The sequence below is a fragment of the Camelina sativa genome, chromosome 7, assembly GCF_030686135.1.
Source record: "Camelina sativa cultivar CO46 ecotype springtype chromosome 7, ASM3068613v1".
In the NCBI taxonomy this organism is placed as follows: domain Eukaryota; kingdom Viridiplantae; phylum Streptophyta; class Magnoliopsida; order Brassicales; family Brassicaceae; genus Camelina; species Camelina sativa.
Window position 1 is genome coordinate 27,363,898 of NC_141886.1, and position 26,114 is coordinate 27,390,011.

The 26,114-nt window shown below is 34.8% G+C and overlaps 6 protein-coding genes and 1 pseudogene across 10 annotated transcripts in view; 5 read left to right on the forward strand and 2 right to left on the reverse strand.

The window, feature by feature from the left end:
• The window catches only part of LOC104702573 (uncharacterized), a 4,044-nt gene extending 641 nt beyond the window's left edge, over window positions 1-3,403 (forward strand). The window contains exons 3-14 of one of the 4 annotated variants that reach the window (XM_010418452.3): window positions 38-125; window positions 244-343; window positions 432-505; window positions 636-707; window positions 909-986; window positions 1,186-1,310; window positions 1,483-1,555; window positions 1,748-1,809; window positions 1,894-2,271; window positions 2,422-2,521; window positions 2,632-2,797; window positions 3,040-3,403. In XM_010418452.3, coding sequence (XP_010416754.1) covers window positions 38-125; window positions 244-343; window positions 432-505; window positions 636-707; window positions 909-986; window positions 1,186-1,310; window positions 1,483-1,555; window positions 1,748-1,809; window positions 1,894-2,271; window positions 2,422-2,521; window positions 2,632-2,787 — 1,306 coding nt within the window. In that variant the 3' untranslated portion in view covers window positions 2,788-2,797; window positions 3,040-3,403. Of the gene's footprint in view, window positions 1-37; window positions 126-243; window positions 344-431; window positions 506-635; window positions 708-908; window positions 987-1,185; window positions 1,311-1,482; window positions 1,556-1,747; window positions 1,810-1,893; window positions 2,272-2,421; window positions 2,522-2,631; window positions 2,798-2,901 lie in introns of all 4 variants that reach the window. The other 3 variants (XM_010418451.3, XM_087459487.1, XM_010418453.3) reach the window with 3 other exon arrangements.
• A 140-nt stretch (window positions 3,404-3,543) lies between these two features.
• On the forward strand, window positions 3,544-4,003 carry LOC147941766 (uncharacterized; annotated as a pseudogene).
• Window positions 4,004-5,783: 1,780 nt separating this feature from the next.
• On the forward strand, window positions 5,784-8,488 carry LOC104702575 (transcription factor TGA7). 2 transcript variants are annotated; one of them, XM_010418454.2, is made up of 9 exons: window positions 5,784-6,277; window positions 6,413-6,465; window positions 6,553-6,749; window positions 6,851-6,940; window positions 7,052-7,111; window positions 7,202-7,279; window positions 7,366-7,701; window positions 7,796-8,026; window positions 8,113-8,488. In XM_010418454.2, exons 3-9 carry the CDS (start codon window positions 6,564-6,566, stop codon window positions 8,263-8,265), a joined length of 1,134 nt encoding a protein of 377 aa, XP_010416756.1. In that variant the 5' UTR covers window positions 5,784-6,277; window positions 6,413-6,465; window positions 6,553-6,563; the 3' UTR covers window positions 8,266-8,488. The 2 variants fall into 2 exon arrangements, with proteins under 2 accessions (XP_010416756.1, XP_010416757.1); XM_010418455.2 differs by having other exon boundaries at window positions 5,936-6,277; window positions 6,562-6,749.
• Window positions 8,433-10,446, forward strand: LOC104702576 (uncharacterized). Its single transcript, XM_010418457.3, has 5 exons — window positions 8,433-9,105; window positions 9,257-9,331; window positions 9,593-9,732; window positions 9,818-9,955; window positions 10,052-10,446. Exons 1-5 carry the CDS (start codon window positions 8,853-8,855, stop codon window positions 10,268-10,270), a joined length of 825 nt encoding a protein of 274 aa, XP_010416759.1. The 5' UTR covers window positions 8,433-8,852; the 3' UTR covers window positions 10,271-10,446.
• A 181-nt stretch (window positions 10,447-10,627) lies between these two features.
• Window positions 10,628-11,083, reverse strand: LOC104704943 (uncharacterized). Its single transcript, XM_010420944.3, has one exon. The coding sequence runs from the start codon at window positions 11,073-11,075 to the stop codon at window positions 10,695-10,697; it is 381 nt and encodes a 126-aa protein (XP_010419246.1). The 5' UTR covers window positions 11,076-11,083; the 3' UTR covers window positions 10,628-10,694.
• Window positions 11,084-11,734: 651 nt separating this feature from the next.
• LOC104702577 (large ribosomal subunit protein eL30y) lies at window positions 11,735-13,106 on the reverse strand. Its single transcript, XM_010418458.3, has 5 exons — window positions 12,949-13,106; window positions 12,726-12,831; window positions 12,497-12,598; window positions 12,049-12,117; window positions 11,735-11,948 (listed from the first exon to the last, which is right to left on the reverse strand). Exons 1-5 carry the CDS (start codon window positions 12,967-12,969, stop codon window positions 11,908-11,910), a joined length of 339 nt encoding a protein of 112 aa, XP_010416760.1. The 5' UTR covers window positions 12,970-13,106; the 3' UTR covers window positions 11,735-11,907.
• A 10,101-nt stretch (window positions 13,107-23,207) lies between these two features.
• Window positions 23,208-26,089, forward strand: LOC104702578 (agamous-like MADS-box protein AGL66; the record flags this gene model as incomplete). Its single annotated transcript, XM_087458636.1, has 10 exons — window positions 23,208-23,350; window positions 24,351-24,404; window positions 24,503-24,535; window positions 24,630-24,648; window positions 24,796-24,863; window positions 24,984-25,005; window positions 25,092-25,153; window positions 25,229-25,328; window positions 25,408-25,559; window positions 25,643-26,089. Coding segments are annotated over 10 exons (717 nt in total), but the record flags the coding sequence as incomplete, so codon positions are not given.
• Between the last annotated feature and the right edge of the window lie 25 nt (window positions 26,090-26,114).

Genomic DNA, 26,114 nt, shown 5'->3' on the forward strand with positions numbered 1-26,114 from the left:
TGTTTACTTTTGTTTTTTGTTTTGGCTCTATGTACAGTTTAAACGAATGCAAAGTTAAGTTGGACTTGTTGAAGAGCCGTCGGGAGGTTTCATACTTGAGATTGAGTGGCTTGCTTATCACTAAGGTTTAAATTCTGTGCTCATTGTTGAGTTTGAAGTCTTCTGATTTGATATTCATTTTGCTTTTCTTGTATATATAATTGATGTCTGATGCCCGTGTGTGTGCTTTTCACTGCTGACCAGGATAAAGCTATTAGTCAACATTGTTGGATTGGGTTTCAGAATGAGAAGCTTGCTAGGTTGCGGGAGAAGCTCCATCTAGAAGTGGAGAAGTTGCAGCAAAGTCTGAATATACACTCTCTTTTCTTAAGAAATTTTTCAGTCATCGCCTTCAAATTACGTAGTCTAAGTGTACCATTTTCATGATGCAGGCAAAAACACATTACGAAGTCTGTCTCGTAATCTGAAAGAGAGATATGGCATTATCGAATCAACTAACGTTGCTGTAATGTGACACTTTTTTTTGTTCTTTTTCCAATTCCTGCGTTTTCTCTTGAAAAGGATTTGTATGAAGCTGATTTTTCCATGGCTAATGTAAACAGTATTATCTTTCTCTATCTCTCTCATTTCTGCAGTTGGAGAAGATTCGTGTTCGCCAATTGGAGAACCACTATTCTGATACTATTGGCAATCACTACTTGGTATATGTAAGATCTACATTTCATCGTACTTTAATTCTGTGCTTGAACTAGTCCTTATAGTCATCATTATCTGTGTCTCAATTTTCTTACATCATTATCTGTGTCTCAATTTTCTTACATCATTATCTGTGTCTCAATTTTCTTACATCATTATCTGTGTCTCATATGTCTAATTATGAACACTAAGCCGGCATTTGTGATTTACAGATTGACCTTACTTCAGAACGCCTCTATAAACAGGCTTTGGTTATGAAACAGATATGCAAATTATTCCCTCTATCAAGGGTAAGGAGATCAAATTTTTGGCACTTATCTATTTAGTTAATTAAATTACTGATTTTATAGACCATATCTCTTCTTTTACCAAAAAGAAGTTGGTAGAACATGTCTTGTTTCTTCCTGAGGAATACTTGGACTCTCTTTAGGCTGTTGTGTTATCGAACACATATTCTAGGATGGTTTTACTGAATCTTATTCTTTTCAGGTGAAACTAGAGGGGCAGAACAAAGATGGGTGCTTTGGACAGTATGATCAAATCTGCAATGCTCTCTTACCACAAGGTCTCAACCCACTCTCTGTTCCGCCAAAAGAGCTCTCAGCCTCTCTAGGGTAATATGCCCTCGTCTTTAAATAGTCATTTTGTGGCACATGAACAGTTATAATATATGAAGATCTGATATGTGAATATTATACTCCTGCAGACCATTGTACTCATAATTATTTTTGATATTTGATTTGGTAGTTTGATGATTTAACATTCCATGGTTGGTGGTTGGATCAGGTACATGGTTCAGCTTCTAAATCTTGTTGTCCATAAGCTCTCAGCGCCTGCACTTCATAACTTGGGTTTCGGGGTAGATGCCTCCTTCACTCAATTTTATGTTATACATTTGCCTCAGTCTTTGAAGATAACACTACTCGCTGCATAAATTTTTGCCTAGGAAATAAATATGGGAGATAATTCGTGGATATTGACATTATATTACTGTTCATCTTGAAATTAATTCACCAAGTATGATTAAAATCGGGCATTACTGTATAACCAGGGTTCTTGTTCACGAATATGGCAACGAGATTCTTATTGGAACTCTCATCCGTCTTCTCCAAGGTAAATTATATACGACATAACAGGGATTGTTTTGTGTCTCCATTAAATTTAGAGAATTAAGCGATCTAATTTTTTTATGGGCAGCAATGAGTATCCCCTTTTTGTACCATCCCATGATTACTACTCATTCGAAGGAAAAAGTTCGTGGACGGGTAGAGATACAAATTTTGGTGTCACATCATTGAAATCAGATGGAAGTGTAGAAGACGATTATCATGACCTTGACCTTGACGTTGCCAGTCTTTCCTCTGGCTCTCCTCATTCTGTTGAAACATTCAGAAATCTTCAGAGAGGAATTGCACATCTTAAGCAAAGTGTGGCTCACTTAAATGTGTATGGATACAGTTCCCTATCTCGCGAAGTTCCTTCTGGAGCCTCGACTTTTGAAACATTTGCAAAGTTGCTGGCCACATTATCTTCTCTCAAGGAAGTTCAGTCTGCTCTTTCCCTCGGTTTGTCAAGGTAAAGCTTAAAATGTTCACCTATAATCAAACAATTGTTTCATTATGAAAAGACTTGAGACACAGAGGGAAAAACAATTAGGTTATCTGTATCACATAGCTTTGTATCCGAATTTAGGCACACCATACTTAACATCTCTGACGTTTACAGTTCCAACAAGCAAAGACAGGAGCCGAACAAATCCGTGTGGAATTTGAACTCGTCAAGTTCCAGCACCTTGCTGAACAGCTCTCATACTCAGCCAACATCGGTATGACTTATGGTTCTCGAATTCTCATTAGAGTTATGGATTCGTCTCGAGAACTAAAACCGTAGCTAGTTATGTATGTGATATGACTCTTTCTCATATCTGTCTTGTAGTGGAACAGTAGTTACTACAATGTTCCAAACCGAGATCCAAGCTACATGGTGGAGTTTCCTGATGTGAAGAAGGATAAAAACTCTACTGATGGATGGAATTTGGTTGAGCATCCTCAGTCTTCACATCAACCCTATGATCCCAATAATAAGTATTGATCATCTCAAGGTAAACAAGATCTACTTCTTCTTTTTTAATCCATATTGTTACATTTATTTTAATACTCGAGATTGACAAATAAATGTTCATACCCAAAACATTCTCTATTGCAGGCATACCTTGGGAACTAAAACTAAGGGTGCTTATAAATTTAAATCTTGATAACTTGTGCTGTAATTATGAAACACATATACAACAATTACGTAAATTAGCAATGACTTGGCTTTTTATGTTTTTGTTTGAGAGCTAAGTCAGTGGAGTAAAGTATGGTGAAAGAGTCACTGATCCGAATGGAGTTTGATAATACTACCAACGATAAAAGTCATGTGCACTTGTGACGTGAGAATATCCTCCACCTTGTTTGGGCTTTAAAAGGAAAGGACACCATAATAACATTTATACATATAATAAATAAAACAAAGTTACTCCTTTTTCATAAATACCACACAATGGGAACAAAAGCAATGATAATACAAACCCATCACCCTCCTTTGCTTTTGAAGTTATTCATAATTGACAAAAACGAAAATTTGTATATAAACGTTCTATTTTTGTAAGTGCTTGTACGTGGTATTTTCTCCTAACGTTTTTATAAAACAAAAATATATTTGTAAATTTTCTTGTAAGTTTTTTTTTAATTGAAAATTGATGAACTGTTAGTGTAAAAAACTTGGAATATCATTTAAGATTTTGTGTTAATTTTGAGATTAGTAGTACAAGTTTACCAATCACGTGGTTGTACTTAAGAGTACTGTATGTTTAACCAACATAAATAGAATCTACTTTCGTTTTTTCTTCTTTTGGGAATGCGAAATAATAATGAAAGAGAATCAGTCTCAGTTCAGTTCAAAGTTCGAATCTTTGAACGACATGCGGTTTATATAAAAGGAACTAGTATATAAACTATTTATGCCTCCTTTAATATTATTTTTCTTATATTCCCTCTTTCGTTTTGTAATGTATTGAGAATATTTATCATGTAGTATTCTTCATGTAGCAATATTACAAATATTCGAATTCTATATTTGTTTCCTCTTTTTTGAACGCCTGATGATCATTCGTGCACAAGAAGAATCTCAAGGCATGATAGCTTCGTCCTTTTTGATTTTGCTCAGTATACGATATTTCTTTGATTTTTCTTCGTATGCGTATACGAATACGATACCTCGGTTATTTTCAGGTTTATTTTTTGACTACTACTATATGCAATTCTAACCTATATATAATTCATCGATTGTCTTCCTATTTAATAATCTCAGTCTATACGGTTTATATTATAGTTTCTTCGGACCATAAATCATATTCGTGTAGTGGCTCTAGTCATTGGTTTAAGCCATCGAGAATGGGATTCCAAGTTTATATTCTAAAGTACTAATAATATATATTACATAATACGAATCCAAAAAACATATGAAAAATAAGTACGGTTTATAGTTTCTTAAAGTACTTATTTTCAAAGAAAGTGAATAATTACTCCGAAGCAGAAACTATTTTCTTGTGCAATAGATGTCAAACTTGAAAGATAGATTTTTTTCAGGTGTACTTGCGAAGAATGTAAGAAATAAGGGAGGGAAAAAAAGTACAAAGAAAGATAACGAGAAAAGCAATAAATAACTTTTGCAGTCATAACGAAAAAAGAAAAGGATAAATGAGATAAGGAAATAGTGGAAGATCGTGTCTTCGTGATGAATTAAAGTAGAAATGTGTGTACGTAACTTTGTTGATCATACTATATATCTTTTTCTTCCTCAACTATAACACGTAACAATGATATCTAAGAATGCATGCATATAGATACATCATATATAGTCTATATGACTAATGGATATTTTCTCGATAATTTATAGGAGTAAATGATTTTATCTGAGGTACACTGAACTACTAAGAAAATTACATGGTTGTAAATTATAATATTCTGTTATCTAATCTATAGTTTCTATACATCTAGAATAGATATCTAGGTTCTTGACCAGGCCTAAGTTATATCGGTAAGTTTAGAAAACTTCGATGTACCAATCAATCAAGCCACAATATATATGATCTTTCGCGATGCGAATTGCTATTTCTGACATGATCATAGTATCATACAATATTGTTTTTCCTTTGGTTTTATATATTTTCGTATCACCGCACCGATCTATATATATCATATTATATAGAATTTTTGATTGGAAAAAAATATAGAAGGGCTCTTTATTAAAGTAAAACCAAGACAAGCTTGATCAAAAAAAAATATATAAACAGACATGCTTGTCTTTGTCGAACACACAGATTTTATTACACAAGTGGTTCCAAACTAATTAAGATCCATGATTAAAAAATAAATGAGAGATTTAAACAATGTTATCTTTTGCGTTTGGTAGGCCATTAAAGCTCCAATTATTTGTCACTAAGTCAGGGAAGGAGACTAAGCATAAAGACGCCACTGCATAACCCCTTATGGTCCCCCCAAAATAAACCTAAAGTTGTATATAAAACATAACATTAATAAAATAAAAATTAGAAGAAAGAAAGAAAATCATACATCTTTGTACCACCTATATGAGCCTAACTTATAGGGAAAAAGACATTGATTCTTTTACATACCCATCAGCATGCGTACACATACAAAAAGATGTGAGAATGGGGTTCAAATCAATGGGTTGTCCATAATTTGGGATATCTATAGCCATAGCCAGCCACAACGAACAGTTTCATCTGTGCTACAGTGAATATATTACGTAAACAAAAGAAGTTATAATTTAACTGGTGTTGCTGCAATGAAAAGCACGATACCAAATTTTTAAAAATAAAACGGAAGAAAAAAAAAGCATAATTGGTCTCTCAAAACTATTTATTATTTGATCCCTAAAACATAAGACTCTTTCCAATTCTGGAATACAAAAAAAAAAAGATATGCAAATAAACTCACCACCAGAACCTTGGGACGTGTCGACGTCGGAAGATATCTCAGCTCTTGCTTGATGACATCATGTTGTGCGTACCTCAGAAATACAAGCGCACGATAAGGGTCACCCTCGGCTTTGCCAAAGAACTCATCTTTTCTATCGTTTTGTCGTTAAACCTTTCGTTGCTTTAATTTTTTAAAAATTGATTTGTTTATTTCTTTAAGTTTGATTATTATTCTAATGGTGATGATGCCGTGATGGACACAAATAAAGAAAAGAGAGTAAAGGCAAAAGATTAAAAAAAAAAAAAAAACAAGAAACAAGAAAAAAATCTTTTTTTTTTTTTTTTTTTTTTCTTTCCTCTCTTTACATGATGGGAACTCTTGACCTTTAAGTTTATTTTTTTGACAGTAAGTGTCCAAAGGAACTCAAAACACTTCTTCTTCCATTTGATTATCTTTTTTTTTTCTTTTCTTGTGTGGTCTCTGAATGAAAAATATCTCTGTTTGATCAAAAGAGCTTAACAAGAAATGTGTTACAAACTGATTTTTAACTCTTCATCTCTCAACTTCTTCATGAATCTCTCTGCTTATCGATCAAGGTTTGTGAATTTTCCCTCCTTTATAAATATTCTTGTTTTCCCTCCTTCTCTGTTTTTTGGATCTTGAAGAAATTTGATTTCTCGTGTCTCTATTTGAAATGATGAAGAAATTATTCTGTTTATGGTTTGTATCAGTGAGAGTAAATGTAATTTTTAAGAGCAAGCTATCATTGGATCTGTTATTGAAGGTAAGTCAAAAGAAAAAGACATCTATTTTCTTTATTTCTCTTCTTTGTGGAGTTTAAGAGATTGTAAATTAATACTACTTTATATAGAGAATATAGAGATGATGAGTTCTTCTTCTCCAACTCAACTTGCATCTTTAAGAGACATGGGCATCTATGAACCATTTCAACAAATTGTCGGTTGGGGGAATGTTTTCAAATCCGATATCAACGATCATAGTCCCAATACTGCTACTTCTTCCATAATTCAGGTGGATGCTAGAGTTGATGATCAAAACAACATCAAGGTTATAGAATTTTCTCACTTGGACCTTTTTTTTTTTAATTGCTTTTTGATGGTTTGTCTGTTACTTGTGTCTTTGCTAATTGGTTTGAATATTACTAGCAGACGAATTACGCTTCTTCTTCTCATAACCAGATTGAAGCCGAACCTTCTAGTAATGATAATCAAGATGATGATGGCAGGATTCATGATAAGGTTTATAACAAACAATGCTTTACTCATTCTATTTTACATAGAAAATTCCCAAAAAAGAAAGTACATAAAGATTGCTTTTGTGATATTGATTGATATTCATTTCTCTTATAGATGAAACGGCGTTTAGCCCAAAACAGAGAAGCTGCTCGCAAAAGTCGTTTGAGAAAGAAGGTAAAAAAAGCAAGTTCACTTTTTATTGAATCTCATATAGTTATGTTATGTTATGTTAGTTACTACTAATTCTGTTTTGTTTCTTTTTAGGCTTATGTTCAACAGTTAGAAGAAAGCCGGTTAAAATTATCGCAACTAGAGCAAGAACTTGAAAAGGTTAAGCAACAGGTGAGCCTAAGTGTAAAGATTTGTTCAAAATGCTCTGTTTTGAGTTTCTTCTATCTTCATTATTGACTTATATGTTTCTTTTAAAGGGACTATGCGTACGCAACTCATCAAATTCAAGCTATTTAGGAGCAGCTGGGAGTATAAACACAGGGATAGCATCATTTGAGATGGAATATTCACACTGGCTTGAAGAACAAAGCAGGAGAGTTAGCGAAATACGAATAGCGCTGCAATCCCATATAAGCGACATAGAACTCAGGATGCTAGTTGAGAGTTGCTTGAACCATTACGCAAATCTTTTTCGAATGAAGTCTAATGCAGCTAAAGCCGATGTTTTCTACTTGATATCGGGCATGTGGCGAACTTCCACAGAAAGATTCTTCCAATGGATTGGTGGCTTTCGTCCATCCGAGCTTTTAAACGTAAAATTTTATCACAATCCGAGCTAATAACATTCTATTTCAACGTTACAATATTTTCAACATATTTCAAATTGTAATATTTGTTTTTTGGTAGGTTGTGATGCCTTATCTTCAACCATTAACCGATCAACAAATCTTGGAAGTGAGAAACCTACAACAATCATCACAACAAGCAGAGGATGCTCTCTCTCAAGGCATCGATAAACTTCAACAGAGTTTAGCTGAAAGCATTGTGGTTGATGCGGTTATCGAGTCCACTGATTACCCTGCTCACATGGCTGCAGCAATAGAGAATCTTCAAGCATTAGAGGGATTTGTGACTCAAGTAAGTTAAACATTATTAACTCATAAAAAGTTTAGTATCTTTCTATTTAAAGAATTCAAGAATGTACTATTTTTTTGGATTAACAGGCAGATCATCTAAGGCAGCAAACGTTGCAACAAATGGCAAAGATCTTGACGACAAGACAATCAGCTAGAGGTTTGCTTGCTTTGGGAGAGTATCTTCATAGGCTTCGTGCTCTTAGTTCTCTTTGGGCAGCTCGTCCAAGAGAACCAACTTAAAGAATCAAAACGAGCTTATCTATCACAAAGCTTGGGAATGAATGTTTAAAAAAGGATATATATGCCTATATGTTAAGTAGAGTGATTCTCTTTGATTAGAAGAACTTTATGGTTCCTTTTTTTTTTTTTTTTGCTTTATAAATATGAAGTATCTCTCCAGAGAAGTTGTAAATTTGGTTGGAAGCTTTGTAATATATTTTAGATTTGTACACAACAAAACAAATAAGGCTTCTTCTTGTTTTTATATATACTTGGTAATCTGAGCAATATGATAGTTTGTGTACTGAATGTAGAATTTTATGTATTGTTCAGGGACCAAATATGAAATTGCAATAAACTTTAAGGGTATTTTTGTAATTTTTCTCTTCGTTGCGCTTCAGTCGTCCACACAAAAAAAGTTTCCCGGGAATTGATTTTTCTTTTTGTGAAATTTTCCGAGAAAATTCGTTCGGTTGGAATTTTCAGCCAAAAAAATACGTTTTTGTTCATGTTAAGAGAGGGGGAATTCGAATTATATGAATTTTGATTTCTGGGTATACGAAAATTCATCGGGTTTCTGAGTTGAGGGGGGGGGGAATTTGGAAGTTATGAGCAATCTGAGAGCTATTTGTAGACCACACACAGTGTTCTCTTCGATCGTGTGTTGCAACAGACACCAAAGTCGATCACTTTTTAGGGTTTCGATTAATAAAAGCCTCTGCTTTAGAACTCGGGTATCGAAGTCGTCTTGGTTTAGGTCTTCTAAAGATTCGAATCATCTTTGGTTTCGATTGAATCAGAGGAAGACTCTCGTTAGGGCTTCGAATTGGAGCCAAGAGCAGTCCCCGTACGATACTCTCGGTAAATACAACTTACGACTCTTGTACCAATTTTGGAATTGCTTCTGTTGTTTTGGCTACTGTTTGTGTCAGAAGAATTGGACAAGCTCTTCTTTGTCTTGTGTTTTCCTGTTTTTGATTGTGGGTTGTATGTTGTTTGGTTTTGGATACAGAGTTGGATAGAGATGCAGAGGAAGAGCAGATCAAGGTGGCATACAGAAGATTAGCCAAATTTTATCATCCTGATGGTACCTTTTCTGGATCTTTAGTTAGAGCTATTTGTAACAACTCCTTATTGAACTGCGATTCAGATGTTGAGTGTGTTTGTGAGGTTTATAGCAACGTATGACCTGGCCAAAACCTTCTGTTTATTATCAGTGCATGTAGCCAGAACAGTCAGTTTTTATATACATCTCACTCTATTGTGTTAGATTCAAGACACTCTTCGTTTGTATAAGGGAGTTGTACTTTGTTCTCACGAAGTTGTAGCTCTATTTTTTATTCCGTAGTTTATGATGGAAAAGGGAGTCTTGAAGAAGGAGAGACAGCAGAAGCAAGATTTATTAAGATTCAGGCTGCATATGAGCTGCTCATGGATTCGGAAAAGAAAAGACAATATGATATGGATAACCGAGTGAATCCGATGAAGGTATAAGAATCACAAACTTGTGTATCTTTCCTTTTTTTTCTTTATCTCTGGAAATTTTGAGGATGAGATGTTGGGGTTTGTGTAGGCATCTCAAGCTTGGATGGAATGGTTGATAAAAAAGCGTAAAGCATTTGATCAGAGAGGTGACATGGCGGTTGCAGCTTGGGCTGAGCAACAACAGCTTGAGATAAATCTACGTGCTCGTCGTCTTTCTCGTTCTAAAGTAAGAAATAAGAAAGTCTTTATGAGCTTGTTCTTCTTTCACAAAGTAGTTAATTTTCATTTGCTCTGTGTTGAATCTGTAAACTTGTGTTAATAGGTGGATCCGGAAGAAGAGAGGAAGATATTGGAGAAGGAGAAGAAGGCATCGAGAGAGTTATTCAATAGCACTTTAAAGCGACACACGTTGGTGTTGAAGAAAAGAGATATGATGCGAAAGAAAGCAGAGGAAGATAAGAAATTGCTCATCACTCAGCTATTAGCAGCAGAAGGCCTCGAGCTCGAAGAAGAAGAAGAACAGGAAGAATCAACCAAGTAAGATCTCCAAACATATTGGAAGCTTCATCTTCGATTTCTCTACTTCAAGTAAATTAAACACGTTCTCTTTCTCTTGTAGTAAAACATAAATGTAGATATCATACTAAATTACAAGATCCTCACTGTACAGTTCACCATCAAATTTCTTGATTAGGAAGTACCAATCATCCTGAGAAACAGAACAGATCTAGTAGTAGTACCAATCGCAATGACGAAGAGGTCCAAGACCAAAGCAAAGCAAATTACACTGACCAACGAACAAGGGCATAGAAGATACCCAAATCTATTATTTGTTTATTATCATTCCATTTCAGTTTCGGAGATTACAAGAACATGGTAAAAGGGAACCCGCCAAAACTAAACGGAACGCTAATTCAGAAATTTATAAAAGAATTTGTGAACGTAACTTGACTTCCAAGTGATGATCATTCATCACCATCCTTAACATCTGAATCACGATTATCATCATCATCATCATCAAGAGAGACTAGCTGGAGAATGAGACGACCATTGGATCTGTGAGCTCGCAAATACTCGTGACGACCACGCATTTTCTCTTCCTTAAGTAAAAGCCGACCGTCACTCGTGTACTCTCGCTTCAGCACCGACGGAACGTTCGACGAAAATATCGTCGGCGGGTGTGTCTCAGGCGCCACAGCCTTTTTCTCCTCTCTTCTCTCACTGACATCAACTGTCTTGTCAGAGAAAGCGTCGAAGCAGCTCTCTGTCGCATTGTAGTTTCTGTTGTCGGAGATAGAGGACGTCACGAGGGTCGCAGTGTCTTGATAGTAAGTATTGAGAGCCATTACGATGGAGATTTTTCTTAAGGCTCTTTCTCTATTTCTCTTTCTATGGATCGAAGCAAAGTAAGTGTTGGGTTAAATAGAAGTTAGATTCTTTCATTTTTTACTTGCATTTTGAAGTTTTCTCTATAAGAAACTAAGCAACGTATACTAAGAAATAAATAACATGTATTGACCGAATAAAAAGAAAGAACTACATGTGTCGTTCCTTTGATTTTGTGGATAAAATGAACAAATAAGAATTACTATGTGTTAACAAATGAAAACTATACAGCTTGACATCAACAACTGAACAAAAAAAAATACACTGGATTATTTTCTCCATTTGGTCATATATGTGTTTATCCTATAACTTTTTTTTACAAATGTCACGATTACAAGGCTAGGTGATCATAATCAACACCACAAAAACATGACATACAATGTCGTGGCTGCGTTACTGTCTAGGTTACGTATATTCATGAACCCCAAACAGTGTGTAAGTTTACAAGCTTTTGTTTAATTAGGGAAAAGAGTTTATAAGTTTTCTACTACCGTAATACGAATAAAAGATTAGACTAACGAGAATGTTTTGTTAGGTTCGGTTTTATAATCAGAAGCTGAATGTTTCCGGTAATGGTATTTGAGTATTGACTAGTAATTGTTATCTCAAGAAGAGAAAATGCGAAAACTTTTGTAATGTTTGCATAAGAAAATGCGAAAACTGTCGTATCTGGTCCTTAATAGAATAAAATTTGACGAAAAAGAAACACAATGTCTATAGCTCATAAAAACTTTGAGAGGCTCTCAAATACAAAACTGGATAAAAAAAAAGTCCGGGAGATGGAAAATTGAATCACTGATCACCAGGAATTGACTTGATAATGTCAGAATCACCTGAAACCAAGTCGAAAGATGAAATCATTAGTAAAACAGATGGATGAAGAACCCAGCAATAGAATAATACATATGGCAAAAAGCAGTTAGTTATTTTTACCAGGATCAACAATGCTCAGACAAGAAACACGGAAGTACTTTCCGCAAGCTGTACCCAATTCAACGTTGTCTGAAAACACACACATCAAGATGGAGACAAGAAAAACACAGTCAAGCCTTGAATTATGGTGTTTCTTGAAACAAGACATAATCATCGGGTCAAAAAGCTACTAGATACTGAAGGATGATTAACATGTTTGTGACCAACAATAGAGTCAATTTGGTATTTAAGTAAAAAACATGTAACTCCTGTGAGACATCAATAGCAAATTCAAGCTTACAATGATCAAACAAAAAGATCAACACTTTAACCTTAATGCTACATAGAAGAAGCACAATATATGCACACTTGTAATCTACTTAGGATTGATTATACATTTCTCAGTTACCAAACCTAATAGGGAGGAAACTATATCAATAAATTGGACCCAAAGAAGAAAGAAACTTACTTCCATTGTAGTGGTGGACACCAACTTTGGCGAGCATAGCGTAGTACTCAATCTCTGATCTTCTCAAAGGTGGGCAATTGGCGGAGATTAGAATCAGTTTCCCTGTGAGAACATTAACAAAAAACCAGAAATAAACAACAAACATCTAAGAAGAATAAAGAGAGTTAATAACATTTTTTTTAGGTATGCACACCAAGTGTTCGACGAAATTACACACACACACACACACCTTTGGAGCCACGGAGGGATTTGAGAACAGACTTGTAACCAAGAGTGTATTTACCACTCTTCATCACAAGGGCCAACCTACTGTTGATTCCCTCATGAGACTTCTTCTGCAATAATAAAAAAAGCATAAAAGCTGTTTTAGTCATCGTTGGACACACTGAGATCGAAAACGATACCTAGATGAGGAGAAAATGATTAAAAAAAACTTTGATGAGAGGACGAACCGTTTTCTTGGCAGTCACCATTTTCGCCGGCGATGAATCAAAAATGTTTGTTTGGACCTGTGCGGTGGAGTAGAAGCCGAGAGGAGGAGGAGGAGCACGCTGACCAAACTCGAATAAGCGCCGCTTCACGTTTTATATTCTGTGTCAATGTTTCTCTTCTAGGGTTTTGCTCTTTCTCAGTTTTTTTGTGAAATTTCGATTATACCCTTTATATTTTCTATACTTTTGTAATTCGCTGTTAACTTTTTAATGAATCAATTTAGTCCATTTAGGTGAAGTTAACGACTTATAATCAGCATAAACCAGTTTGTACATGTCTTGGTTAACATTTTGTCGACATGAAATGTATTTGAATAGTTCAAAACTTTTATATGAATATATCACGCATAAATAGATAGGATAAGGTTAATTAGATAAACATAGGATTTGTTTTTATTTCTGGCATATATACATGCATAGGATTTGTTTATGTTTCAAGTTTCAACAATTTTTGTTTGCCGGTGCAGGACAATTCGTATTCCAATTTTATTTCTTTCTATCGATTCAATGTATGAGTTTTATTTCTATATACATAAATGGGATGAACTGATTATTCATCTCTCAGTTCAGAGTATACTGCGAAACATGACATATTGTTTTGGTACTTACTACTTTGCCATTTTCCGTAAAAATCAGAATATGAATGATGCCTTCCTCCCTTTTAGATTGTATAATTTTAACCTTGTGGTTCATCAAACATGGTCTACCAATTTTACTACTTTTTGTTTTCTTTTCTATCAAAAATTTGTAGTATCATTTTGTATATAAGTGGTAGGTTGGAAAACAAGAAGAAGAAATTTTACTAGTAGAATGAGTAAAATATTCGAAGGTTCTAATCCGGCATATGCAAATCGGTCAGTCAAATATTTCTAAATTACATAGACAGAGAGAGCAAACTTCGCATTGAAGATCTCTCTCTCTCTCTCCATCTCCATCTCCATCCGTCTCCTTTCCTTGTCGGCGCGTAACAACAACAACCGAGATAACACAAACAAACAAATCTACATGTGTCATAAACTGAGACCAGGTGGTCGTCGTCATGTACAATACTAAAATATACATTAGTAACATCCAAGAATATTCCATTCGAAATTACGAACCCTAGCCTTTGCCTTCCTTTTGAAGATCCTTCATCGAGAGGCACCTCACCCCTATAATAAGATTCACTCATTATATCCCCCCCCCCCTTTATACACCATGTAGTCTAAGAGTTTGCGATAGTTTTTGTTGCTATTGTACCATTTAGATTCAAACTCACTAATAAAGAGAGAAAAACATACAAGAGTTGAATCTTTTATTTCTCACATATTTCACAGCGCATACATAATGAGATCACACTAGCTAGAACAAGGGTAATATAAATTAGTAGACTAAGAAATAAAAAAATATATATATTATCTTTTTTTCATCAAAAAAAAAAACAGGAAAAAAACATTAATTTTCTTAGATAATCCCCTATATATTAAAAGAGAAACAAAATCGAGAAAAAACTGACGTGTTATCTTCAGAGAGCTCTGTAGCCAATTTATTGTTCATCTTTAATATTTCATAAAATTACATAAAACTGTCACTGCTATATATATATTTTTTTGTCAACTACCACTGATATTCAATTTATTTATATACGCAATATTTTACTCCTATAAATTGGTAAATATTATTCAAATTTGATAAATATTATCCCCTACATATTTTTGAAATTAAATTAATTTATTATGTATTGTAATATAATAATATAACTATAATATAAGATGTAAAAAATATATATATTTAAAATTATATCTTCAAAAATATAAATAATGTTACCTTTTTAATAATTTTATAAAGCTCTAATGGTGAAATAATCGAAGATCATTAAATATATAGGGGATTTATATTAAATTGTCATTAGTATAACTAAGGAATATTTCATTCAGTAATTGAAGAAAATCTATACTATTAATTGGGAAATACACATAAGGTAAAAAAAAATCATATCAAATAATCATGTTGCCAAAATGACCTAATTTACATATTAAGAACATTAAACATCAGATTTATTATATTTTAGGAAATCGTTCACATTAGTTCCATAATAATCATGTTATGAGAAATTTGTGTGAGTATATTCATGTATGGCAAAATACAGGACAAGAATGTGGGAACAAGAATTCAAGCAGAACATATGCGGACATACTATTTACTCATGTGAATTAAGAGGAATAGGTTTTTTCAGGTCAAAAAAAAATAAACGTTGCAATCAGACATATTAGACGGGTTTGATCGCTTGACAATTATATTTAGGTCATGTGGAAATTCTATGATATGCAACGAATGGATATGGACAAGTAGGCATGAACACGGGTATGATTACGGTTTATTAACAATAGGTTATGGTTAAATTCAAAACGAGTATCTCATTCTAAAATATATATATCTAGGTTAAATACGTGAAATAAATAAAACTGAAACCGAATCCAAATTTGATTTAATATTCTTAAACACACAGTTGGAAATGTTTAGATTACATTTAGAATAATATACATGTAATATTACGTATTTAAATTATATCTTAATTTTTTCTTAATTATATATATCATTTATGCATATTTGAGTAGAGGTTTACATGAAAATTTTCTAAATTTTTTTAAAATTATGTAAAAATAACCCCGAGACCGGACCTAGTATATACTAGACAGTATACTACTTTACCCACACCCACGTATATATGCGCCTCTTGGGCAAATGCTGGGGTTAAATTTTCTGAGTAACATTTTGTTATATGATAAGATTAAAGAAAATTTAATTATATATAAAAATGAGTATAAATGGAAGTGATGTACGTAGTCATATATATATGACTTATTTGTCTAAATCACTCTCCTTCTCTCTATTTGTCTTACAAACACACACAAACATAAAAATCTCCTTTCGTCGGCTCATTTACATATTATATACGATTTTCCACTCAAATTAAAAGTATCGAACCAATTCATAATAGGATCGTGTTTTGATTATTTGCAGTGTCCATTGGATATATGGGTCGGGTTAAATTGGAGTTAAAGCGGATAGAGAAGAGCACGAACCGACAGATTACGTACTCAAAACGTAAAAAAGGTTTAATAAAGAAGGCTTATGAATTGTCAACACTTTGTGATATCGATCTTGCTCTCCTCATGTTGTCCCCCTCCGATCGCCTTTGTCTCTTTTCCGGTCAAAAAAGGTATATATTTTTCCATTTCTTGTTATAGAACATTTCATGCTTTTCTTCTCGTTACTGTTGTCCAGCTTATGCTTAAGTGTTGCGCGTATGTATGTTCTTGCTGCCCATTGACTTGACAAGCCATATCTTTTTTTTGGTGGTGGAAAGCCACCGAACAGTGGATTTCTGTTTTCTTTTGTTCTACTAGTAATTTTGAGTTCTTGAATTATTTTTCTCTACTGCTTTGTTGTTATTTCATACTAGTATTCAGTAGAACAAATAATAGAAATTTGGGGTTTTCCGTAAATATAAACAGTTCCTGTGTGCTTCTAGCTATCTATAATAACAAAAGTTCCATGCAATTTGGTAAATAGGGTTGAAGTGTAAGTTAGTAAGTAACAAGAGTTTCGCACTTTGTCTGTAAATAAAGAAAGTTCCTCATGAATAATTAAATACTAGGTATTATCCCGCGAAAAATCGTGGGCTGAACTTTTTTTATGAAAATTTGTAATAATTTATTTTATTATTATGTTATTTATAATGGTTTGTGATTAAAAATTTGTTACTTATATGATAATTTTTATATTTTAAAAATATTTATTGAAAACCTGTCAATAAAACATTTGCATGTAATGAATAAAATTATTTAAACCTTTGTGAAATCTTTGCTATAGTTGTGAAGTAAATAAAAAAATATAACTAACATGTAAAAAAAAATTTATTTGTTAGTGTTTTTTTAAGTACAAATTAGTTTTGATTTTAACTGTTATGAAACTAGAGAATTCGAAGGTGTAAATCTCTTGTTATTATTCATAGAATCGACATGGAGGTTACATATATATAGTAAGGGCAAAGTCTAAACCCAAACCGACTAGGACTTAGTACTATGGGCCTATGGGCCGTACAGATCATATGCACTAAAGGGGCCGGTTATGGAAGTCCACTCCAAGTGTTTTACAACACTTCCCCTTGGATGACATAACCGTGCCGATGCTAAGGGATCAGTGCAATACGCTTGGGGGTGCTGCCTCATTAAAACCTTACCAGGAAAACCCAATGGGACAAAACCATGGTGAAGGAAAAAGAATACAGCACGCATTGCTCCCCCTGTTCTAAGCATCCCTAAAGTCTTTAAGCCTCCGCATTCCAATCTGGTGCATGAGTTTCTTGAATGTAGTAGTCGACAATGCTTTGGTGAAGAGATTGGCTGAGTTGTTGCATGATTGAACTTGCACCACTTGAACTTCTCCGGCCTTGTGTAGTTCATGTGTGAAGAAGAACTTGGGTAGGATGTGCTTCGTCCGATCTCCCTTGATGTATCCTTCCTTGAGTTGTGCGATGCAGGCCATATTGTCTTCGTATATGACCGTTGTTTCCTTATCGTCGATCATGCCACAATCTGTCCTGATATGTTGAGTCATTGAACTCAACCAAACACACTCACGTCCGGCTTCATGAATTTCTAGGATCTCCGCATGGTTAGACGAAGTGGCCACAATGCTTTGTTTCATAGAACGCCATGAGATCGCCGTACCCCCGTGAGTAAAAACATAACCGGTTTGAGACCTTGAGTTGTGCAGATCCGATAAGTAACCTGCATAAGCAAAACCAACTAAACCTTCCTTGTTATAGTTAGTATAAAACAAACCAAAGTCTGTCGTCCCTTGTAGGTAACGCAGAACATGTTTAACACCATTTCAGTGCCTTTTAGTCGGACAAGAACTAAATCTTGCTCGGAGGTTCACGGCAAAATATATGTCCGGTCTAGTGTGGCTAGCCAAGAACATTAACGCTCCTATAGCACTGAGGTATGACAATTCAGGACCGAGAACTTTTTCATCGGCCTTCTTTGGACCAAATGGATCCTTATCCAAGTCAAGGCTCCTCACAACCATTGGGCTGGTCAATGGGTGAGCTTGGTCCATATTAAACCTCTTGAATACCTTTTCTGTATATGCCATTTGATGCACAAGGATTCCATTATCAATGTACTCAAGCCGCAATCCCAAACAGAACTTAGTTTTACCTAGGTCTTTTATTTCAAACTCTTTCTTGAGATATTCTACTGTTTGGGCAATTTCACCAGAGGTTCCAAGGATGTTTAAATCATCCACATACACTGCTATTATCAGAAACCTTTTGTTTGCAAACTTCTTTATAAAAATACATGGACTGATGGGATCATTCTTATAGCCCTCTTTGGCTAGGTACTCACATAGTCTATTTTACCACATTCGTCCACTTTGTTTCAGTCCATAAAAGGATTTGTTCAGCCTTATGCAGTATTGTTCTCGAGAACCACTCTTATCTTTAAGCTCAAAACCCTATGATAATCTCATATAAATCTCATTATCCAGTGGACCATATAAGTATACAGTTACAACATCCATTAACCGCAAATCTAGTTTTTCTTTTATAGTCAGACTTATTAGATATCTAAAAGTCGTTATATCCATCACATGGGAGTATGTCTCTTCATAATCTATTCCTGGTCTTTGAGAGAATCTTTGTGCTACACGCCGTGCCTTATATCTCACGATTTCATTACTCTCATTTCTCTTCCTTACAAAGACCCACTTATTTCCTACTGGTTTTATATTGAATGGTGTCCTTAAAATAGGACCAAATACATTCCTCTTCTTTAAAGAGTTTAACTCCACGTCAATGGCTTCTTTCCATTTTAGCCAATCTTTACTTTGAGTGCACTCTAATATAGACGTGGGTTCATGATCCTCATTTATCTCAAGTGCTACCTTATATGCAAATACTTCATCAATATCAACATTTTTACGGTTCCATTGAATTCCAAACATGATATAATTGATTGAGATCTCATTATTATCAATACCTTCAAGACCTTGAGGTTCAGCGTCCCAAACCTCATTTGGTACTTTAGGATTTGCCGCGGCCATGTCTGTAATTTCCTTAACCTCGGTTTGATTTGCACCTTTCTTAGATTTCCGAGGGTTCTTATCTATGAAACCTAATGGTCTACCTCATTTTAAACGTGGCTTAGACTCTGTAGCAACTTGATTGTGTTCCTTCTGAACATCAATACGTACTGGTGCATTACAAGCTGGTATGTACGATTTTGTTACTCTCTTTGGGTCAGCAAAGGAATCTGGCAATTGATTAGCTAGCTTCTGTAAATGAATAATCTTTTGAACCTATGCATCACATGCTAGAGTTCGAGGATCTTGCCAATTCAAGGATGTTTGATTCCATGATAATTCTTTAACCAGCTTGCTTGTCTCTCCACCCAACATAGGAAATTCGGATTCTGCAAATTGACAGTCCGCATATCTAGCCTTAAACAAATCTCATGTAGTTGGCTCAAGATATTTAATTATGGTGGGAGAATCATATCCAACATATATTCCAATCCTCCTTTGAGGTCCCATCTTAGTTCTCTGTGGTGGAGCAATCGGTACATAAACGGCACACCCGAATGTTTTGAGATGGGATATGTCTGGCTCATGACCCGTTAATAGTTGGGATGGTGAATACTTATGTTCACTAGATGGCCTGATGCGTATAAGCTCTGCTGCATGTAATATTGCGTGTCCCCAAGCCGACACAGGAAGGTTCGACCTCATTAACAATGGTCGAGCAATCAGTTGTATTAGTTTAATGAAGGATTCAGCTAATCCGTTCTGTGTATGGACATGTGCCACAAGATGTTCCACACTCACCCCTATGGACATACAATATTCATTAAACGTTTGGGATGTAAATTCACCAGCATTGTCTAGACGTATAATCTTAAGTGGAAAATCTGGAAAATGTGCTCTTAGTCTTATAACTTGAGCCAACAGCCTAGCAAATGCTAGGTTACTTGTGGATAGCAAACAAACATGCGACCATCTGGTCGATGCATCAATAAGGACCATAAAGTAGCTAAACGTCCCACAAGGTGGGTGTATAGGTCCACATATGTCCCCTTGTATCCTTTCCAGAAAATGCAAAGTTTCATTAGTTACTTTGACTGGTGATGACCTAACAATAAGTTTCCCTTGTGCACATGCTATACACGTGAGATTCTTAGGGATAACTTTTCTCTCTTTAAGAGTGTGCCCATTTGAATTCATAATAAGCTTACGCATCATGTTAGAACCCGGATGGCCAAGCCGGTCATGCCATAGAGTGAAATGTTCATTGAACATTTTATTCTTTGCCAAGTTTGCTTCTATCATGTTAATCTTAGCATGGTAAAGACCAGTGGCTAGTGCATGTATAGTCTCTAGGACTTTCTTATGTCCTTGTACGATTTCATTAATATATAGAAACTCTTTGTCTCCTTCACCCTTTGTTTCAACATGGTAACCATTCAATCAAATGTCCTTAAAGCTCAATAAGCTTCTCTTAGAGCTGGGTGAATACAAGGCATCACTTAGTTCATGATGTGTGCCATTAGGGTAATAATATATGAGCCTGGACGTAGCCCTCTATAAGGCTTGCTATACCCGCAATTGTACTAACATTGGCATTTTTCATTATGAGATTAATAAAGTATCTCTTATCCTTCAAAATTGTGTGGCTGGATCCACTATCCACCACAAGTTCACTCTTGTCCTCAGCCATTTCTATAATGACAATAATTTTTGTTTAAAACTTTTAATAAAACAAGTAAATATATATTGAAGGAAATAAATAATTTGAATTTAAACCAAAATAATTATCCAAAACAATAATTCAATCAAATGCAAAACATAAAGCATAGAAATTAAACCAAAACAACATTTTAAGTTCACATATCCTCTCCTAAACAATCGGAGGTCTCATGATCAAATAGATTATCATTCTCATGGTCAAAACCATCTTCACCATCGAGATGGACCAGGTTAGCCTCTGGATTTTTCTTCAAGCTCTCTTGATAGAGATCAACAAAGTGCTTAGGAGTTCTGCAAGTCTTTATCCAATGGTTCTCCAAACCACATCTATGGCAAGTGGACTTGGTCTTTGGTTGAGGCTTGAATGCCGCGCGGCCTCTACCCCGACCACGGCCAAAACCGGATCGGTTACCACGACATTGACCACCAAACTTGTGTTCTTGGTAAGTCCCACGACCAGAACCACCACGTCCACTTCCTCCACGGCCACGGCCACTCTTGTCCCTACGGACATAGTTAGACTCCTTGGTCTCCTTTGGCTCTTTAGGCTATTGAGGATTTTTCTTTGCTAAATCAACCTTGTGAGCTTCTGGTAATGGGGCTGTACTAGGAGGTCTCATTGCACTATTCATCATCAATATCTCATTGTTCTGCTCAGCTAGCAGCAAACACGCGATTAGGTCTGCATAGGTTTTAAACCCTTTTTCACGGTACTGTTACTGAAGCAGTATGTTGTTAGTGTGAAAAGTAGAGAATGTCTTCTCTAGCAGCTCCATTATCGGTCACCTCAGTACCACACAACCTAAGGATTGAGACTATCTTAAACAGCTCTGAGTTATACTCATCCACGGATTTGTAGTCCTGGATCCTTAGGTTTTTCCAATCAAATTGAGCTATTGAGGATTTTTCTTTGCTAAATCAACCTTGTGAGCTTCTGGTAATGGGGCTGTACCAGGAGGTCTCATTGCACTATTCATCATCAATATCTCATTGTTCTGCTCAGCTAGCAGCAAACACGCGATTAGGTCTGCATAGGTTTTAAACCCCTTTTCACGGTACTGTTGCTGAAGCAGTATGTTGTTAGTGTGAAAAGTAGAGAATGTCTTCTCTAGCAGCTCCATTATCGGTCACCTCAGTATCACACAACCTAAGGATTGAGACTATCTTAAACAGCTCTGAGTTATACTCATCCACGGATTTGTAGTCCTGGATCCTTAGGTTTTTCCAATCAAATTGAGCCTTTGGTAGGAGCACCGTCTTTTGGTGTCCATATCTGCTTTTCAGCTCTGTCCAAAGGTCAAGAGGATCCTCTATGGTGAGGTACTGATTCTTGAGATTCTCAGCAAGGTGATGGCGCATATGCATAATGGCCTTGTACTTTTGCTTATCAGAACAGTCATAACTTTCCTCAATGCACTCAAATAAATCCTTCGATTTCAGCATGATCTTAGTGTCCAGTGCCCATTGCAAGTAATTGTCTCGAGAGGCATTCAAGGCAACATAGTCTAGATTGTTAAGCCTTGCCATCTGCATAATACAGAAATAGACAATCAATCTTTAGCATGCGGTATTATGAGACCGATCCATGCAATCAATATTAGGTCATGCGGTATTATGAGACCGAACCATGCCAAAACACTTAGGGTCATGCGGTAGTGAGACCGAACCATGCCCAACACTTTCACTCAAATTTCGTGGTTTAATCATGCATGTAAGACAACAAACCTAGATAGATACTAGCATGCAACAATTTTCTTTTCCTTAAATAATTTTGAGTTTTAGAAGTTTTCCTTTTTCTTAAATTAGGATTAGGACAAAGTTTTAGGAAATATTTCTTAAATCTTTAAAATAATGATTATAATAATTTTAGAACTTATCCAAATTTATTTTCATGCAAATTTAGACTAATTTCCGATTTTAAAGTTTTAGATTTTAAGGTTTGTTTAAACAAACAATCTTAATCGGTTTTAATTCTTAGAACAATCAGATTAAATTTCTTATATGAATTTCAAATTTAATAGTTTTAGTTCTAGGGTTCTTATGCAACAAACAACCCTAAACTTTTAATTTCAAGCAATTCGGATTTTAGAGTTTAGTTCTAAGGGTTCAAGCAATCAAACAATCATTATCGGATTTTAATCATAGCATAAACAGTTTAATTGCAACCAAATCTAAACAACCTATAACAACCGATTTTTAAAGTTTTTAAAGTTATAGGGTTTAGGGTTTTGAAAGCTTATGAACTTGTTTGTTTGATTGTGTACTTGTAAGTTTTAGAGTTCCAATAGATTTAAAGATCAAATTCGATTATGGGTTCTAAGAGGGTTTGATCTTATTTACCTTCACTGATTTGGAGGTTGACTGGATATGGACCGGGAGCTAAAGACCTCGGTTTTACTTCTCTTGATCACGAACCTCAGACAAGGTAGGAGGAAGAAACTGATCACGAACTTGAGCTGCTACTTCGAACAGGAACCAATCGACGAACAGAACTCACCCCGGACAGGAACAGACCACGAACTAGGGTGTATTACGAACAAGGGAAGAAGGCGGCAGTTTTTAGGGTTTTAGGGTAAGGGTTTTTCTCAGCTGGTTTTAGAGCTTCGTGCTAATAACATGTTATGAAATTAGAGAATTCGAAGGTGTAAATCTCTTGTTATTATTCATAGAATCGGCATGGAGGTTACATATATATAGTAAGGGCTAAGTCTAAACCCAAACCGACTAGGACTTAGTACTATGGGCCTATGGGCCGTACAAATCATATGCACTAAAGGGGTCGGTTATGGAAATCCACTCCAAGTGTTTTACAACACTAACAGATTTTTTTTTACTTTTCTACAATTTATTTTATTTGATGTTTCCCTTATTTTCGTTTTTTAATTAAAAATATTTTTTTAATTATTTATTTAATCTTAATTAAAATTTTCTAATAACAATTGAATGTAATTTTTTACACATTTTAAAGTTAATTTTATATTTGTACTTTCTAATTAATATAATAGAATATAGTTCAACTGAATAGTTGATAATTGATTCTTTCATGATATAAGTCGAGAAAAATGAATATTTTATGATAAATTGTTTTACTAATTTTCGAAATAATATTATATTTGAATTGTATTTCCATATGGCCATACTCTAGTAGATCAGTTAGTACCGACTAATACAAAAGCCTCGCAGTATACGTCGCGCGCTATATACAAAACACGCATGTTTTCATGACATCAATGCATGTAAAATTGTAAATGACTCGGTGCGAGTCCCCCTTCCATCAGATAAAACTTGTCTTTGATAGCTTTTTTTTTTTTTTTAGAAACTAAAAGTTTGAAAACAATTTGCTCACTAACTGTAAAATAAAATTCAGAAGCACAGACCAATTCTACTTGTTACTCCATTTCATAACTTATCTCCTTCATCCTCCGGTTTGCCGCAACTCGGTCTTTTCTCTGTCTTCTTCCAACGATACATAAATTAGTCGTAATGTTGTATACTTACATATAACATATATTAAAAGTAAATGTAAACTCACACATGGATGATGTTGTATCTTCATTTTGACTTAAATTCAGGATCGAGGACGTTTTCGCGAGGTACATCAATCTTCCTGATCAAGAAAGAGAGAAGTATGTGTACTGCATCAATCTACTTGGATTTTTTTTTTTTTTTTAAATAATATATATCTATTCACATGTCTTTTGGATTTGTTTTTAAAAAATTTCAGTGCCATAGTTTTCCCCGATCAAAGCAAACGCCAGTGAGTAACATCACACACACCTCAAATTAATATAGTATATAATATTTATTTTTTATCTATATTTTGCAAATAAACTTTCTTCCCTGTTTTGCAGAGGTATTCAACACAAAGAGGTGAGACTACTTAATCAGTAAAAAAACAATACAGTTTAATTATTTGGGTCCATGCACATAAGCTCTTCACAAGTTTCAGAATGAAGTATTTATTTTACATAAGTGTATATATTATAGTTTTTAATCAACATTTTATTTTTGTGACAGTATCTGTTAAGAACTCTTGAACAACTCAAAACTGAGGAAGACATGGCCCTCCATATCAACGAACCACGGTTTCTTTCTTTTCGTCCTTATAATAAATTTTGTATCTGGCACTAATATAATGATGTCTTCGTCTGTTTTTAAAATCCATATCTGATCTTTTATTTATTTCATGACTCTGCAATATATAGCCCTCTCCTCTCCGATGTCGAGGTTATTAATATCCCTTTTCTCTGTTAAATAAAATATATAAATAATTTTCAAAGGAATTTGTCTAATCATATTTGCAAATTTTACAGGCTCTTGAGCAAGAAGTTTGTAGATTACAAGAACAGCTTCAAATTTCAGAGGAAGAACTTAGGTATTTTCCATTGATTAGTATTTGTAAAATGATTTGTAAGTTGTATTGACGTTTATGATATATAATACACAATAGGAAAATCGAACCAGATCCAGTGAGGTTTACATCAATGGAGGAGATTGAAGCATGTGAAACTCATCTCATCAATAACCTGACACGTGTTGTTCAGAGAAGGGTAAACCATACTACTAGACATAACAAATTGATGTGCTATTAGAGTAGAGAACAATAAGTTTAGTAATTGATTATTGCAGGAACATTTGTTGAACAAGTCATGCAAAGCACCAGGTACCCAACAGAGCATACAAGGAATCCCTCTAAACAACGTCGTAGAGGAATGGTCTGTGGCGGAGCCCGAACAAGCCCATATGATAGCCAGTTTAGCCCATCATTCCAGTCAGCTAAGGTCAAACCAATTTGTTTTTGTATACATTAAGTCATTAATAAATAACCTATGTTAAATTGTAATATGGGATTTTTTTTTGTCAGCTATGATGATCTGATATTGCAAGGGAGTTCACAGGGCAGAGAGAGCAGCTTTATGCGGGGGTGATGAAGTGGTGGTAGTGGTGGAAGAATTATCAGTAGAGTTCGTCTCATCCCAGCCAATGCCAAAGCATACTCTCCCGAAAACAGAAATGTTCGTAAAGTCTTAAGTATTTAAGTAGGGCTGGGCATTCGGGTAACCCGTTCGGGTTTGGGTATTATCCATTCGGATTCGGGTAAACGGGTTTAGAAAAATAGAATCCATTGGGTATTTTTAGATATAAGGGTTCGATTCGGTTTGGGTACTATCGGGTTCGGGTCGGTTTGAGTTACAAATTTTAAAACCCGATTAGTACCCGAACTACCGGGTACCCGAAAAATATAATTAAATTTAAATAAATTTAGTTAAATTTTGACTTACATAACAAAATATATTAGATATTTTGATTATTTTTGATATTTAGGTATAAAACTA